A 16705-nucleotide genomic window follows, 5' to 3' on the forward strand; every position below is an offset into this window, starting at 1 on the left:
TTTGTTTTGGACGACACATCCGCCGACCAAGATTTTAGCCAAAGCGCCCTGCGCGCCACTATTGCAAAACCTGAATTTTTTACAGCTAATTTAACTAATTGAAAAGCGGCATCCAAAATAAAGGAATTAGCCAACTTTAGTGTGTGAATTCTGTCCATGACCTCATCATATGGAGTCTCTTTCTGGAGTGAATTTTCTAGTTCATCGAACCAAAAAGACGCCGCCGTGGTGACAGGAATAAAGCACGAAATTGGTTGAAGAAGGAAACCTTGCTGAACAAAAATTTTCTTAAGCAATCCTTCTAATTTTTTATCCATAGGATCTTTGAAAGCGCAACTGTCCTCTATTGGAATAGTTGTGCGCTTAGCTAACGTTGAAACTGCCCCCTCTACCTTAGGGACCATCTGCCATGCATCCCTTCTGGGGTCGACAATGGGGAACATTTTCTTAAATATAGGAGGGGGAACAAAAGGCACCCCTGGCTTCTCCCACTCCTTAGTCACTATATCCGCCACCCTCTTGGGTATCGGAAACGCATCAGCGTGCACTGGGACCTCTAAAAATTTGTCCATCTTGCATAATTTCTCTGGAATCACCAAAGGATCACAATCATCCAAGTGTAGCTAGCACCTCCTTAAGCAGAGCGCGGAGATGTTCTAGCTTAAATTTAAAAGCAACGATATCAGGCTCTGCCTGCTGAGAAATTTTTCCTGAGTCAGAAATTTCTCCCTCGGACAGGCCCTCCCTCACTGCCAACTCAGATTGATGTGAGGGCATAACAGATAAATTATCTTCTGCGCCTGCTTGCTCATCCTCTGTATTTAAAACTGAGCAATCACGCTTTCTAGGAAAAGCTGGCAGTTTGGATAAAAATTCTGCTAGAGAATTATCCATTACTGCTGCTAATTGCTGCATAGTAACAGCCATTGGCGCGCTAGATGTACTAGGTATCGCTTGCGCGGGCAAAGCTGGTGTTGACACAGAAGGAGAGGATGATGAACTATCCCCACTACCTTCATTTAAAGAATCATCTTGGGCAACATTATTAAATGTGACAGTACTGTCCTTAATCTGTTTGGACGCAATGGCACAATTCGCACATACATTTAATGGGGGAACCACCTTGGCCTCCATACACACAGAACATAGGCTATCTGAAGGCACAGACATGTTAAACAGACTTAGGCAGACTTTCAATGCAATAAAAGTTATTTTATAGAGAACCGTTACTGTCTCTTTAAATAATAAAAAGGGCACACTTTATTACTGAAATGTCAGGAAAACATCAAAGAAATATCCGATCTTTATGAAATTTTCACCACAGTGTCTTAATGCTTTGAAAGTATTGCACACCAATTTTCAGGCAACTTAACCCCTAAATGCCCAAACCGGAGCTAAAATAACAATTAACTGGTTAAACACACTACAGTCCCCTGCCTCAGTCTCTGCTGCGGCGTTTACCTTCTTTAGGGGTTATTCAAAACAGTAATAAGCCTCTCTGAAGTCCTTTTCTAAGCCTCTGGACCTTCCACGTGAAGCTGCATGAACTGCCTAGTGAAAAGTAACTGCTCAACTGAGGCGCGAAAATGAGGCCTCCTCCCTCTGCATTCCAGAGTGAAGGGGCCTTTTCTGACAAGATTAGGTGTCTAAACGGCTGCCAGGCGCAAATAAAATTCCCCAAAAGTGTTTCAAAGTTTGAAAAACACTCCAAATGTCACATAAACATGTTAAAAATCAAACGACTTAGCCCACAATAGTGTCAACCAGCATAGAGCCCAAGTTATAAGCCTTAATTCTGTTACTGAGTCTAAGAAAATGGCTTACCTATCCCAGAAGGGAAAACTGACAGTCTTCTAGCATTACTTGGTCTTGTTAGAAAAGTGACTGATCATACCTGAAGCAGATAAGCCTGCAAACTGTTCCCCCCAACTGAAGTTCTCTGGTTTCAACAGTCCTGCGTGGGAACAGCAATGGATTTTAGTTACTGGTGCTAAAATCATACTCCTCTTTTTACAGAAATCTTCATCACTTTCTGTTGTAGAGTAAATAGTACAAACCGGCACTATTTTAAAATAACAAACTCTTGATAGAAGAAATAAAAAAAACTACAACTAACACCACATACTCTTTACCACCCCCGTGGAGATGCTACTTGTACAGAGCGGCAAAGAGAATGACTGGGGGGCGGAGCTAGAGGGCAGATCTGTAAGGCAGCGACTTTGTCTTCTCTGCATACATTTGCCAAATTTTACAAATTCGATACTTATGCTTCTTCGGAGGTTATTTTTGGGAGAAAGGTTTTACAAGCAGTGGTGCTTTCCGTTTAGGTTACCTGACTTGTTCCCTCCCTTCATCCGTGTCCTAAAGCTTTGGTATTGGTTCCCACAAGTAAGGATGAAGCCGTGGACCGGACACACCAATGTAGGAGAAAACAGAATTTATGTTTACCTGATAAATTTCTTTCTCCTACGGTGTGTCCGGTCCACGGCCCGCCCTGGTTTTTAGTCAGGTTTAAAATTTTTGTTTTTTGTACACTACAGTCACCACTGCACCTTATGGTTCTCCTTTTTCTCCTAACCGTCGGTCGAATGACTGGGGGGCGGAGCTAGAGGGGGGGCTATATGGACAGCTTTGCTGTGTGCTCTCTTTGCCACTTCCTGTAGGGAATGAGAATATCCCACAAGTAAGGATGAAGCCGTGGACCGGACACACCAATGTAGGAGAAAGGAAATTTATGCTTACCTGATAAATCTTCAACGATACGACGAGTCCACGGATTTCATCCTTACTTGTGGGATATTAACCTCCTGCTAACAGGGAGTGGCAAAGAGCACCACAGCAGAGCTGTATATATAGCTCCTCCCTTCCCTCCACCCCCAGTCATTTGACCGAAGGTTTAGGAAGAGAAAGTAAAAGCTAAAAGGTGCAGAGGTGACTGAAGTTATACAAAATAAAATAAAATCTAAATCTGTCTGAAAATGACAGGGAGGGCCGTGGACTCGTCGTATCGTAGAAGAAATCAATTTATCAGGTAAGCATAAATTTCCTTTTCTTCAACAAGATACGACGAGTCCAAGGATTTCATCCTTACTTGTGGGATACAATACCAAAGCTACAGGACACGGATGAAACGGGAGGGACAAGACAGATACCCAAACGGAAGGCACCACTGCTTGAAGAACCTTTCTCCCAAAACAACTTCAGAAGAGGCAAAAGTATCAAATTTGTAAAATTTGGAAAACGTATGAAGAGACGACCAAGTCGCAGCCTTGCAAATCTGCTCAACAGAAGCATCATTTTTAAAAGTCCATGTGGAAGCCACAGCCCTAGTAGAATGAGCCGTAATTCTTTCAGGAGGCTGCTGTCCAGCAGTATCATATGCCAGGCGGATGATACTCCTCAGCCAAAAAGAAAGAGAGGTAGCCGTTGCTTTCTGAACCCTTCGCTTTCCAGAATAAACAATGAATAATGAAGATGATAGACCGAAATCCTTAGTTGCCTGCAAGTAAAACTTCAAGGCACGGACCACGTCCAAGTTATGTAACAGACGCTCCTTCTTAGAAGAAGGATTAGGACACAAGGAAGAAACAGCAATTTCCTGATTAATATTCTTATTTGAAACAACCTTAGGAAGGAATCCAGGTTTGGTAGTTTAGGCCCCACCGGAGCAAATGCCTGCTGCCTTCTCAGTTAGAGTAAACTGCGCATCTGAGCGCTTGAATTAGGCCCCACCCATCATGGAGTTCTGAAAACAAGCCATGTGGTCCCTTTGAAAATAAATAAACTTGCAGCCCTTGTTAATAAAATATAATTCTCAAGCTGCCTCTCCCAGTGTCAAGCCCCATATAGTATAACGTTTAAATGTTAGGCAATATGAATAAACATAGGTCTCTCAGTAACACCATCATTGCCTCATTGTACAGGTCTACTGCTTACCCCTTCCCTTGCAGGGAAACAAATGTCAGCCAGCTCTGATATACCAAGTCTCCTCAGAATAAAAGACTGAACATACCTCAATGCTGCTTGTAGCATGACACCGTTCTCCACACTGAAGATTTCTCTTGCACTACCTTCATAAGTTCTGTGGGAACCACAATGGTCCTTAGTTACATCTGCTAAGATTATCAACCTCAGGGCAGAAATCTTCTTGTCATATCTCCCTGAGGAAAATAGTACTCACCGGTACCATTTAAAATAAAAAACTTCTTGATTGAAGAATCTAAAACTAATACCTCGCTTTACCTCTTCCTATTACTAACACAGGCAAAGAGAATGACTGGGGGGTAGAGGGAAGGGAGGAGCTATATATACAGCTCTGCTGTGGTGATCTTTGCCACTTCCTGTTAGCAGGAGGTTAATATCCCACAAGTAAGGATGAAACCCGTGGACTCGTCGTATCTTGTAGAAGAAATCAGCTGGACGTAATAACAAAACAACAGGGTATAAAATGTAGGAGATACTACACATACAATTGGACACATTATTATTTTCCTTTTATTTGATATCATTTACAGACTTTCACCACTCTGAATTAAGGATTCCTTATAAGACTTTTTAACACAAACAATATCAGTTTTTATTGGACATTTTTGAACATTTTAAAGATATAAGATATTTTAAATACACAAAAGTATTTTTAAGATTATTTCCAAATTTAACAGTGCTATTTTATTGTGTCGATGGATTGAATAAGATTGTCTTCCTCCAAATACTCTTCTTCGACCAGTATGCAACATACAACATTGTCTTCTTTTCTGCAAATTCCCCATTTGTTTTGCAAGTATATTAAAAAAAAATGTTACAAGCACTTACCAAGAAGCTCCCAAATGCAGAATTGAAGATGGCAGCAGCCTGTGGAAACAAAACAAGGAGGACTGTTAATTAGCATTGTCATTGACTATTAATGATGGAATAATAATAATATTATGTTCATTATGGAACCAGAATATAATGAATTATTTTCTCAGAAACACAATTATTTCTAAACTAGAAATGTAGTTTTGATCCCTGCCTAATGGAGAAGTAAGATGTTTTTTGGCTCCTAGACTCAGTAAATTAAATAACTTTTTTGCGTACAAAATCGGATGAACAAACAGCTGTATTCATTTTTGAGGGATGCAATACAGTGCTCTTAAAGGCACTGCTTCCCTGTCTGCCAATAACGGGACATTGTACTGACCCTGGCTAACTATGTTGGTAACCCCACAAAAACAATTAAACACATATGCAACGCTTGCGAGCAGGAAGCCTCCAGTGTTTGGGGATCGCACACTACTGTTGCTTCCGAATGGCTCACAGTTAAAGAGACAGTCTATACTTTTCACAACAGGAGGCTGCTAGTTCATGTGGGATTTTTTATTAGATTTTCACAACAAGAGACTGCTAATCTATGTGGGCCATATAGATAACATTAAGCTCTCTCCCATGGAATTGTGCACGGCACAGCACTAATTGGTTAAAATGCTATTCAATAGATAATAAATAAATAGCCATGTGATAAGGGGGCAGTCTGAAGAGGCTTAGATACAAGGTAATCACAGAGGTAAAATGTGTATTAATGTAACAGTGTTAGTTATGCAAAACTGGGGAATGGGTAATAAAGGGATTATCTATCTTTTTAAACAATATTTTTTTTGGAGTAGACGGTCCCTTTAAAGACATAGTTGGCCACGGCCAGTAATGTAAAAACGGCATGCTCTAACACAAAGCTTTCCAAACTTTTCATGTCGGTGACACACTTTTTAAACCTACGTAATTTCGTGACACAGTAACTCAGTTGTACTAGCAAACAGGAGGTTAAACTAACTTGTTTTAAAAAATATGGACACCTTCATCAATTATATAATAACGAAATGCAGTACTCGGAGCTAGCTGCAAAAAAACACTGACTTCAGCTCAGCGTTTAAGCTGCCGCCTCAGAGCTCTGCGTGTTGCACTGACTGAGTTGCTGCAAACACACTGCTATCCCACTCACTGACTACACATGCAGTCACAAGCCGATTGAGGAGACTACATATGCAGTCAGGAGCCAATGTGCCGCCAAAGCCGCCAATGGGAATAGTTTCAGTTCCCACTGAGCTGCGCCAATAGGTTAAGATGATCTGTGACCCACTAGGTATCAATCACAATTCAACCATGTGATATGCGTAGCAAGCAGGCTGAAAGTCAGAAACCTCCCCCAAAAAAATAAAAAAATTAAATGTAAAAAAAATTTAATTTAAAAAAAAATTGTGCTGAAGCAGGGACACACCTACACACTGCTGCCGACACACTAATGTGTCACGACACACAGTTTGGAAAGCACTGCTCTAACAAATGAAAACATAATGTTTGCATCAGAATGCCCCTTTATCGGTTATCTTGGCTTTCATCCTTGCAAGGTTTCACACAAAAGAAAACTAAAGAGAGTTCAGAGAAGATCATAGCAACAGCAATCACAAATTATTTTGATGATTGTTTTTTTATTATTTTGACAACAACAAAACTTTAATAATAATTTAGAGAGAATACAAAACTCAAAGTATCAATTTAAACAGAAAAAATATAAGCTTAACTTTAGGCATAAAAGGAAATGTAAAACCAAATGCTAATGCCAAAACGTATAAAGGTATTCCCAAGCAGCATGAAAGAAATACTAGCTCTGAACAGTTCTTTAATGAGACACTGATAACAAGGTATAGATCCAGAAGGAGACAAATTAACCACAAAGGAATTCCCGTTCTTCATATTAACAACAAAAAATAAGTCTGCCAGCAAGTTTCTCAAGTTTGAATGACATCCAAAGGCAGCAGCTGATCTTGGCAAGGGTTCCAAATAGGAATGTGATAGTTGTGAATGGATAATGAGATTCCTGCTCCGGAGAACTGCTTAGTTTTCATACTCAAGCTGATAATTAATTCAGCAACTTTGATAATTTGATTAGATTGCTTCCTCTGTAGGTCCCATAAATAAAAGATTGTACGGGGCCTCTGATACTCTGGTCACGGGCCTGAATGAGCGGTGAAATCTCTGCTAACACTGGCATATGGTGCTGCTTGTTGCACGGGGAGGATAAGTGGTGACAGATAAATAAAACATAGCACCTGACACTTGCAAACTCGTGCAACATTACAACAAGCATATTACCAGAACTGCCTGCAAGGTAATGCCCTCTGATACCCAATGTGACAAAGGCCTCCATGTGTTTTACACTGATAGCAATAGCATATGGCTTTATTATAAGAGCTAGTTTATTACTCATGCAAAATGCAGTGCTATTTTATTAATGTTTGCTAGCTCTTCAATCTTACTACACTCTATGGGCAGCATCCACACCAAGGTAAGTTGTACGATAACATTCACTGTCACTTTGCTTGTTAATGCCAACAAACACACTCATTACCGTGACAGGATCCTTTAAAAAGGCATTGCACTTAAAATATTCCAATCAAGTAAATGATATAGCTCTAAACATGTTATGTTTATTTAATACAAAAAAAACCCAATAATAATTTCAAAATAAATTTAAACAGGATTAAAGGGATATGAAAGTCAAAAGTAACATTTCATGGTTCCAAAAGAACATGCAATTTTAAGAGAATTTTTTATGTTTTATTATTAAAGGGACATGAAACCCATTTTTTTTTCTTTAATGATTTAGAAAGAGCGTGTAATTTAAATCAACGTTCAAATTTACTTCTACTATCTAAATTGCTTCATTCGCTTGATATCCTTTGTTGAAAAGCATATCTAAACAGGCTCCATAGCTGCTGATTGGTGACTGCACATAGATGCCTAATGTGATTGGCTCACTCATGTGCGCTACTATTTCTTCAACAAAGGATACCCAAGGAATGAAGCAAATTAGATAATAGAAGTACATTGGAATGTTGTTTGAAATTGTATTCTCTAACTGGATCAGATGTGTTCAGCTAGCTACCAGTAGAGCATTGCATCTCTGGAGGTGACCTTAAAGGGACACTCAAATCAAAATTAAACTGTCATTATTCAGATAGAGCATGCAATTTTAAACAACTTTCCAATTTACTTCCATTAACAAAATGTGTGCAGTCTTTTTATATTTAAACTTTTTGAGTCACCAGCTCCTACTGAGGATGTGTAAGAATTCACAGAATAAGCATGTATGCATTTATGATTGGCTGATGGCTGTCACATGGTACGAGTATGCATTTGTGATTGGCTGATGGCTGTCACATGGTACAGGGGGAGTGGAAATAAACATAACTCTTAAAATTGTCATAAAAAAAATCTACTACTCATTTGAAGTTCAGACTAAGTGCTATTGCATTGTCTTGTTATCTTGCATTTGTTGATTTTGCAAATATACTGTGTTGACTGGTCCTTTAACTATGTTATTATTATTATCGGTTATTTGTAGAGCGCCAACAGATTCTGCAGCGCTAATATGTTTTGTACTTCTTTGCAAAGGTTGTACATAGTTCTTTACAAGCAATGGTGCAATGAATACAATGCAGCAACACAACAATTTATTTTTGCACTTTTATGTCACTTCAATGTATACAATATAATCCCCTTTAGATACTACAACATATTAAAAAAAACATACACCAAGCACCAGTATTAAAACACAAAAGATTGTGCAAACTGGTTTAGTTTGGCACAGCAAAAAAAAAAAAAGTGAAAAAAGAATTGATATAATCTGATATATATCTCACTGCGTATTTAAAATACATAACATATAAATGTATCTCATCCTTTCTGGGTCTCTACTTCCTGTATTATCAACGTTTGGCTGCTTTTGACGAGGCCTAGGAATTTAACATATTCTTGCTTGAAAGACTAATTACTAACCATTAAAAATTTGAGGTTTTTTTTATTCTCTACCATATTATGGGTGTCTTTACAGGATTAGACATGAAAAAACCTTTAAAATGTTGACCCAGTGTAGGTAATACATGCAAGCATCAGAGTAATAAAGACGCAATGCTTCTTAAAGTGATGTGAAACCAAAAAAAATTCTTTCATGATTCAGATGTAGGGGATACTCTATGCTGGGGGCGGTGGGATTACTGAGTGGGGCACTAATAGGTATAAGAAGTGGAAGGGGGTGCTGGAATTACCATAGGGGGAGCTAGCAGGAAAGGAGTGGAAGAGGATGCTAGTGCAAGTATGATTATTGTAATTTGTTGTGCTTTATCCTAGATGCACAAGCCAAAACAGCTTTCTTGTTTTGTATTTGAAGTTTTACTGCTCTTTGCCAAGGCTTTTTCTTCTAAGATAGTTCAGATTTATTAGCAACATACTAGTATAAAATTTCAGCCACTTTCTACTGTAGGTTTGCATTCTTTGTTACTAACATTAACTGCACAGTTTAGAATTATTGTGTAGCAGCAGGAAACACAGCAAAGGGCTGTTGTGCTTGTCAGAATAGCTTTGTGCACAATAAACCATCTAAGGCTTTTAAAGTGAAAGTCAACCCTAGCGTTTGTGAAATGCTAGGATTGACTATTGAAACAAATAAAGGGGACTTTCATTCATGAAGTATAACATACTGCATGAAGAAAGCTCCTTTATTTGTTTCAAGCAATCGCCGCTCTGAGCTGCTAAGGCAGATCACTGTTTTGCTAAGAGGTGACGTGTTCACCTCTTAGCCAATAGCCGTGCAGTAAATCCGGCTTGGCACCCTTCACACACGCTATTTGCTAAGAAGTGGAAATGTCACCTCTTAGCAAAACAGCGATCTGCCATGGGTTGCCTTAGCAGTTTAGAGTGGCGATCACTTAACACAAATAAAGGAGCTTTCTGCATGAAGTATGTTATACTTCATGAATGAAAGTCCCCTTTATTTGTTTCAATAGTCAGTTCTAGTGTTTCATAAATGCTAGGGTTGAATTTCACTTTAAGTCTTCTGTCATCAGACAAAAACTGGTGGTGCACTACATAACACTTTGGTAAGTAGACTACACATTCTATAAAGTCATGACTGGTGCAATAGTGCAACTATGATCCAAACAAAGAAATCAACTACGAATCTCCAACTATGGCGATTTAAGATCCCTGCAAAGTAAAATGAAACCAGAGATTGGGAAGGGGGTATTACTTCATCAAGCCTATCATACATTGCTCTACTGTTCCATCATTTTTGGGATGTACAATACTATCTGAAGTATATAATAATGGAAGATGTAACTAAATTCTACTATTGATTTAGTTTCAAAAAAAGTAAAGTTTGTCACCTGTAACTTGAAAATTTTCCACAGGAATTATATTTTATTGGCTTAAAATCACAAGGCAAAAAAAACCTCTAAAAAACAAACATTACAAAATGTTTGACATGAAAAATATCTGTTTTGGAGGCACAAAAAGCCAACAGGTAAAAAATTTAGCAACAAACAGAATAATTATTATTATACTTTATTTATGAAGCGCCAACATATTCCGCAGCGCTGTCCATGGATACAATTTATTTAAATAAAACAATACAAGACTTGTAAAAGACAGGAGAAAATTTTAAAACGCATACAGGAGAGATTGAGGGTCCTATTCCCGTGGGAATTAACAATCTAGAAGGGTAGGAGGTTGAGAAACAGGAGGTGAGGACTGCAAGATTTGGCTGATAGAATAACCAACTGGACTTAATGGCCCAGATTACGAGTTTTGCATTAGAGGCTATGCGGTGCTAACGAGCAGTTTTTTCTCACCGCTCACTTACCTGCAGCTCTGGTATTACAAGTTTTCAGAAACCCGTCGTTAAAAGACAAGAAGTGAGCGTTGAGCAAAATTTTGCTCATTACCACACTCCAATACCAGCGCTGCTTAAGTCAGCGGTGAGCTGGTTATACGTGCTCGTGCATGATTTCCCCATAGGAATCAACAGGGAGAGCCAGCTGAGAAAAAGTCTAACAGCTGCAAAAAAAGCAGCGTAAAGCTCCTTAACACAACCCCATTGATTCCTACGGGGAAATAAAAGTTATGTCTACATCAAACACCCTAACATGAACCCCGAGTCTAAACACCCCTAATCTTACACTTATTAACCCCTAATCTGCCACCCCGACACCTACATTATAATTATTAACCCCTAATCTGCCAATCCGGAAACCGCCGCCACCTATATTATATGTATTAACCCCTAATCTGCTGCCCCCAACATCGCCGACACCTACATACTATTTATTATCCCCTAATCTGCCGCCCCTAACGTCGCCGCCACTATATTAAAGTTATTAACCCCTAAACCTAAGTCTAACCCTAACCCTAACACCCCCTAATTTAAATATAATTACAATAAATCTAAATAATTATTACTATCATTAACTAAAGTATTCCTTTTTAAAACTAAATACTTACCAGTAAAATAAACCCCTAATAGTTAGATTGTATCTAGCTTAGGGTTTATTTTTATTTTACAGGCAAGTTCGTATTTATTTTAACTAGGTAGAATAGTTATTAAATAGTTATTAACTATTTAATAACTACCTAGCTAAAATAAATACAAAAGTACCTGTAAAATAAAACCTAACCTAAGTTACACTAACACCTAACACTACACTATAATTAAATTAACTAAATTAAATACAATTACCTAAATTAAATTATCTAAAGTACAAACCCCCCACTAAATTACAGAAAATAATAAACAAATTATAGATATTTAAACTAATTACACCAAATCTAATAGCCCTATTAAAATAAAAAAGCCTCCCCCCCCCCAAATAACAAAAAACCCTAGCCTAAACTAAACTACCAATAGCCCTTAAAAGGGCCTTTTCCGGGGTATTGCCCCAAAGAAATCAGCTCTTTTACCTGTAAAAAAAAATGCAACCCCAACAGTAAAACCCACCACCCACACAACCATCCCCCCAAATAAAATACTATCTAAAGTTAACTCTATTGCAGCCCAAAGTCCCTAACCTAAAAATAAAACCCACCCAATACACCCTTAAAAAAACCTAACACTAACTCCCTGAAGATCGACCGGGAGAAGTCTTCATCGAAGCCGGGAGAAGTCTTTATCCAAGCCTGTTCCAATCAGCCAATAGAATGCGAGCTCAATCCTATTAACTGATTGGATCAGCCAATAGGATTGAACTTCAATCAGTATTGGCTGGTTGCCTCAGCCAATAGGATTTTTTCTTCCTTAATTCCGATTGAATTCTATCAGCCAATCAGAATCTAAGGAACGCCATCTTGGATGACGTCACTTAAAGGTACTTTCATTCAGCTTTAGTCGTCGGATGAAGAGGATGCTCCGCTTCGGATGTCTTGAAGATGGACCCGCTCCGCGCCGGATGGATGAAGATCCGCTCCGCGCCGGATGGATGAAGATAAAAGATGCCATCTGGATGAAGACTTCTGCCCGTCTGGAGGACCACTTCGTCCGGTTTGGATGAAGAGTTCTCCCGGCTTGGTTGAGGACCTTGGCCCGGCTTAGATGAAGACTTCTCCCGGTAAGTCGATCTTCAGGGGGTTAGTGTTAGGTTTTTTTAAGGGTGTATTGGTGGGTTTTATTTTTAGGTTAGGGACTTTGGGCTGCAATAGAGCTAACTGCCCTTTTAAGGGCAATGCCTATCCAAATGCCCTTTTAAGGGCAATGGGGAGCCTAGGTTTTTTTTAGATAGTATTTTATTTGGGGGGTTGGTTGTGTGGGTGGCGGGTTTTACTGTTGGGGGGTTGTTTTTTACATGTAAAAGAGCTGATTACTTTGGGGCAATGCCCCACAAAAGGGCCTTTTAAGGGCTATTGGTAGTTTAGTTTAGGCTAGGGTTTTTTTTTATTTTGGGGGGGCTTTTTTATTTTAATAGGGCTATTAGATTAGGTGTAATTAGTTTAAATATCTGTAATTTAGTGTTTGTTTTTTTGTACTTTAGATTATTTAATTTAAGAAAATTGTATTTAATTTAGTTAATTTATTTAATTATAGTGTAGTGTTAGGTGTTAGTGTAACTTAGGTTAGGTTTTATTTTACAGATACTGTTGTATTTATTTTAGCTAGGTAGTTATTAAATAGTTAGTAACTATTGTACCTAGTTAAAATAAATACAAACTTGCCTGTAAAATAAAATAAACCCTAAGATAGCTACAATGTAACTATTAGTTATATTGTAGCAATCTTAGGGATTATTTTCCAGGTAAGTAGTTAGTTTTAAATAGGAATAATTTAGTTAATGATAGTAATATTTATTTAGATTTATTGTAATTATATTTAAGTTAGGGGGTGTTAGGGTTAGACTTAGGTTTAGGGGCAGCAGATTAGGGGTTAATAAATAGTATGTAGGTGTCGGCGATGTTGGGGCAGCAGATTAGGCGTTAATATATATATAATGTAGGTGGCGGCTGTGTCCGGAGCGGCAGATTAGGGGTTAATAATTATAATGTAGGTGGTGGCGATGTTGGGGTGGCAGATTAGGGGTTAATAAATATAATGTAGGTGTCGGCAGCAGATTAGGGGTTCATAAATATAATGTAGGTGGCGGCGGTATACGGAGCGGCAGATTAGGGGTTAAAATTTGTATTATAGTGTTTGCGATGTGGGAGGGCCTCGGTTTAGGGGTTAATAGGTAGTTTATGGGTGATGGGTGTACTTTTTAGCACTTTAGTTATGAGTTTTATGTTACGGCGTTGTACCATAAAACTCATAACTACTGACTTTTAAATGCATTAGGACTCTTGACAGGGTAGAGTGTACCGCTCACTTTTTGGCCTCCCAAGACAGACTTGTAATATCAGCGCTATGGAAGTCCCAAAGAAAAAAGACTTTACGAAGTTTACGTAAGTCGTTTTGCGGTAAGGCCAAAGAAGTGTGCGGTGACCCTAAACCTTCAAGACTCGTAATACCAGCGGGCGTAAAAAAGCAGCATTAGGACCTCTTAACGCTGCTTTTTTACCCTAACGCACAACTCGTAATCTAGCAGAATATTTTTTATAAAATCTAATGCCGAGGCGAAGTAACAGACTCAGTCCATATTGTCTCAATGTAACGTTTAATTTATGCTTTTCCCACAAATACCTCACTCAAAAATAACAAAAATCTTATTTATTTTATTGAAAAACTAGTGATTCATATATATTATACATGAAGAATCTCAACGAGCACAGAGTCACGCTTTTCAACTTGCCTAGTAGAATCTTATTGGCTTCTTACTCATTCATTTAAAAGAAAAATACAAATGTTAATAAAAGTGAAAATATTTTATACAACTGAATAAAAGTGGTGCTAAATATTCTCTCTTTTTAATGCTTGAACACAAAAATATATTTATGCATAAACCAAAATCTGAGCATTTCATACCCCTTTTTAACATGAAAATCTATAAGAACTATTCATTTTCTACTAGGAATAACAGACAGATGCAGAGTGAACAGATTCATTTTCTCTAACTGTAGCGCTTGGCTATCATTCCTCATGTTACCTTTGCCTAAGTTAAGAATTGATTAAATCATTAATTGAAAGTGAGCAATTCCAAGGATTAGCCTACCAGGAAATGTCATTTTATCTTGTTTTGTGAGGCAAATATGTTCATTTATAGAGTTTGATTATTTGAATAAAAGCCAATTAAACTAACCCTTTAACAATAACATTGTATTTGTACATGTCTGTTAAATGTTGTCAGGGCACTTTATGGATATTCCTACAAGCAGCAGTTGTAGATAAAAACAACTGACAAGGCCAAAATAGGATATTCCTAAAACAAAATTAAACCCTTTTTCTTTCATAAAGGTGGTGAGAGTCTACAAGCCATTACTCTTAAAAACCCTCCCAGCTCCCTGGTAAACCAGTCTTATCTTTGCCTCTGCAGGAGGAATAGAGGTGATCAAGATGATGTTCTATGAGAGGGGCTTTCAACTGTTTTAAAGGCCCATTTTTCCCTCAGAGAGCTACTGTTTGGACAGAGGAAAGCTTATGGAGTATGGGGTCGTGGTAGAATAACATCCAGTGGGAGTTGGTCACAGGCCTGCCATTGGTGTCACAGGGAACCAGTCCCTAGCCTCCAAAGATCCTCTGCGGTCACACATACAGCACTGGATTGGCTATCTACTGGAAGCAGTAAGTCCAGCAGCGTGGGTGCTTTTTAGATTAGAATGAAGCTTATTAATATTGGAACTCAATTAGCTTATTGGCTATTAGTGCGTGCACTCAGTATTGTACATCATGGCCAGGGGACTATAGTGACAGGCAATTTTTATTTTATATACAACCCCAATTCTAAAAAAGTTGGGACAGTATCGAAAATGCAAAAACAAAGAGTCATTTGAAAATTCAATTCACCCTGTACTATATTGAAAACACACTATTAAACAAATTATTTGATGTTTTACTTTGTGAATTTAATGTATTTTTGAAAATATATTCAAATCTGATGACTGCAACACACTCCAAAAAAGTTGGCACAGTCAACTGTTTATCACTGTGTAACATCACCTTTTCTTTTAATAACACTTATTAAGCATGTGGGCATTGAAGACACCAGTTGGTTAAGTTTAGCAAGTGAAATTGTCTTCAGCTGTTCAACTGTACGGGGCCTTCATTGCCTTATTTTGTGAATCATAATGCGCCACACATTGCCAATCGGAGACAGGACTGCAGGCAGGCCATGCTAGCACTCTCTGCTTACGCAACCATGCGCTTGTAATCCGGGCAGAATGTGGTTTGTCGTTGTCCTGCTGAAAAATGGAGGAACGTCCCTGAAAAAAGACCACGTCTGGATGGCAGCATGTGTTGCTCCAAAATGTATACATATCTTTCTGCATTAATGGTACCCACACATATATGAAAGTTACCCATGTAACTTTAAAAACTATTTGAAATGTTGACTCGTCGGACCACAAAACACGATTCCATTGTGCTACTGTCCATCTCAAATGAGACCGAGCCTGGAGAAGTCGACGGCGCTTCTGGACAGTGTTGATGTATGGCTTCTGCTTTGCATAGTAAAGCCTTAACATGCATCTGTGGATGCAGCGGTGAATTGTGTTGACTGACAAAAGTTTACCAAAGTATTCCCGAGTCCAAGTCAGGATATCCATTACAGAATCATGACGGTTTTTGTAACGTCTGAGGGATCAGAGATCACGCGCGTTCAGAAGTGGTTTTCGGCCTTGCCCTTTACGCACCGAGATTTGACCAGATTCCTTGAACCTTTTAATTATACTGTGCACTATAGAAGGTGAAATGCCCAAAATCCTACCAATCTGTCCTTGAAGAATGTTGCTCTCAAAGGGTTGGATAATTCTCTGACGCATCTGTTGTCAGATTGGCAAGCGTCGACCCATCCTTGCTCTTGAAGGACAAGGCCATTTTTGGAGGGTCCTTAAATACTATGATTACACGATTGCCTCACCTGTTTTACATAAACTTCTTATTTCAACTTGTCACATCGCTTTTAGTCCTAAATTGCCCCTGTCCCAACTTTTTTTGAATGTGTTGCAGGTCATCAGATTTGAAATGATTGTATATTTTCAAAAATACATTAAATTCACAATGTAAAACATCAAATAATGTGTTTTCAATATAGTACGGGGTGAAATGAATTTTCAAATTACTCTTTTTGTTTGTAACATAGTAGATGAAGTTGAAAAAAGACCGAAGTCCATCGAGTTCAACCTATACAAATATAAAATACTTACAAAAGTTCCAGTTAAGCTTAAATTATCCAACTAAAAGATGACCCATTTAATACAAGCAGAAATGTATCCAAACAATTTTTAAATGTATCTAGGGTATTAGCATTCACTACCTCCTTTG

At 38.4% G+C, this 16705-nt stretch overlaps 1 protein-coding gene across 2 annotated transcripts in view; it reads right to left on the bottom strand.

Annotated features, from left to right (window-relative positions):
- The window catches only part of SLC10A7 (solute carrier family 10 member 7), a 712691-nt gene that overhangs the window by 445380 nt on the left and 250606 nt on the right, over positions 1-16705 (bottom strand). For both annotated transcript variants that reach the window (XM_053703716.1, XM_053703715.1), the window contains exon 5: positions 4813-4851. In XM_053703716.1, coding sequence (XP_053559691.1) covers positions 4813-4851 — 39 coding nt within the window. The remainder of the gene's footprint in view (positions 1-4812; positions 4852-16705) is intronic.

Source organism: Bombina bombina, chromosome 2, assembly GCF_027579735.1.
Source record: "Bombina bombina isolate aBomBom1 chromosome 2, aBomBom1.pri, whole genome shotgun sequence".
Classification (NCBI taxonomy): domain Eukaryota; kingdom Metazoa; phylum Chordata; class Amphibia; order Anura; family Bombinatoridae; genus Bombina; species Bombina bombina.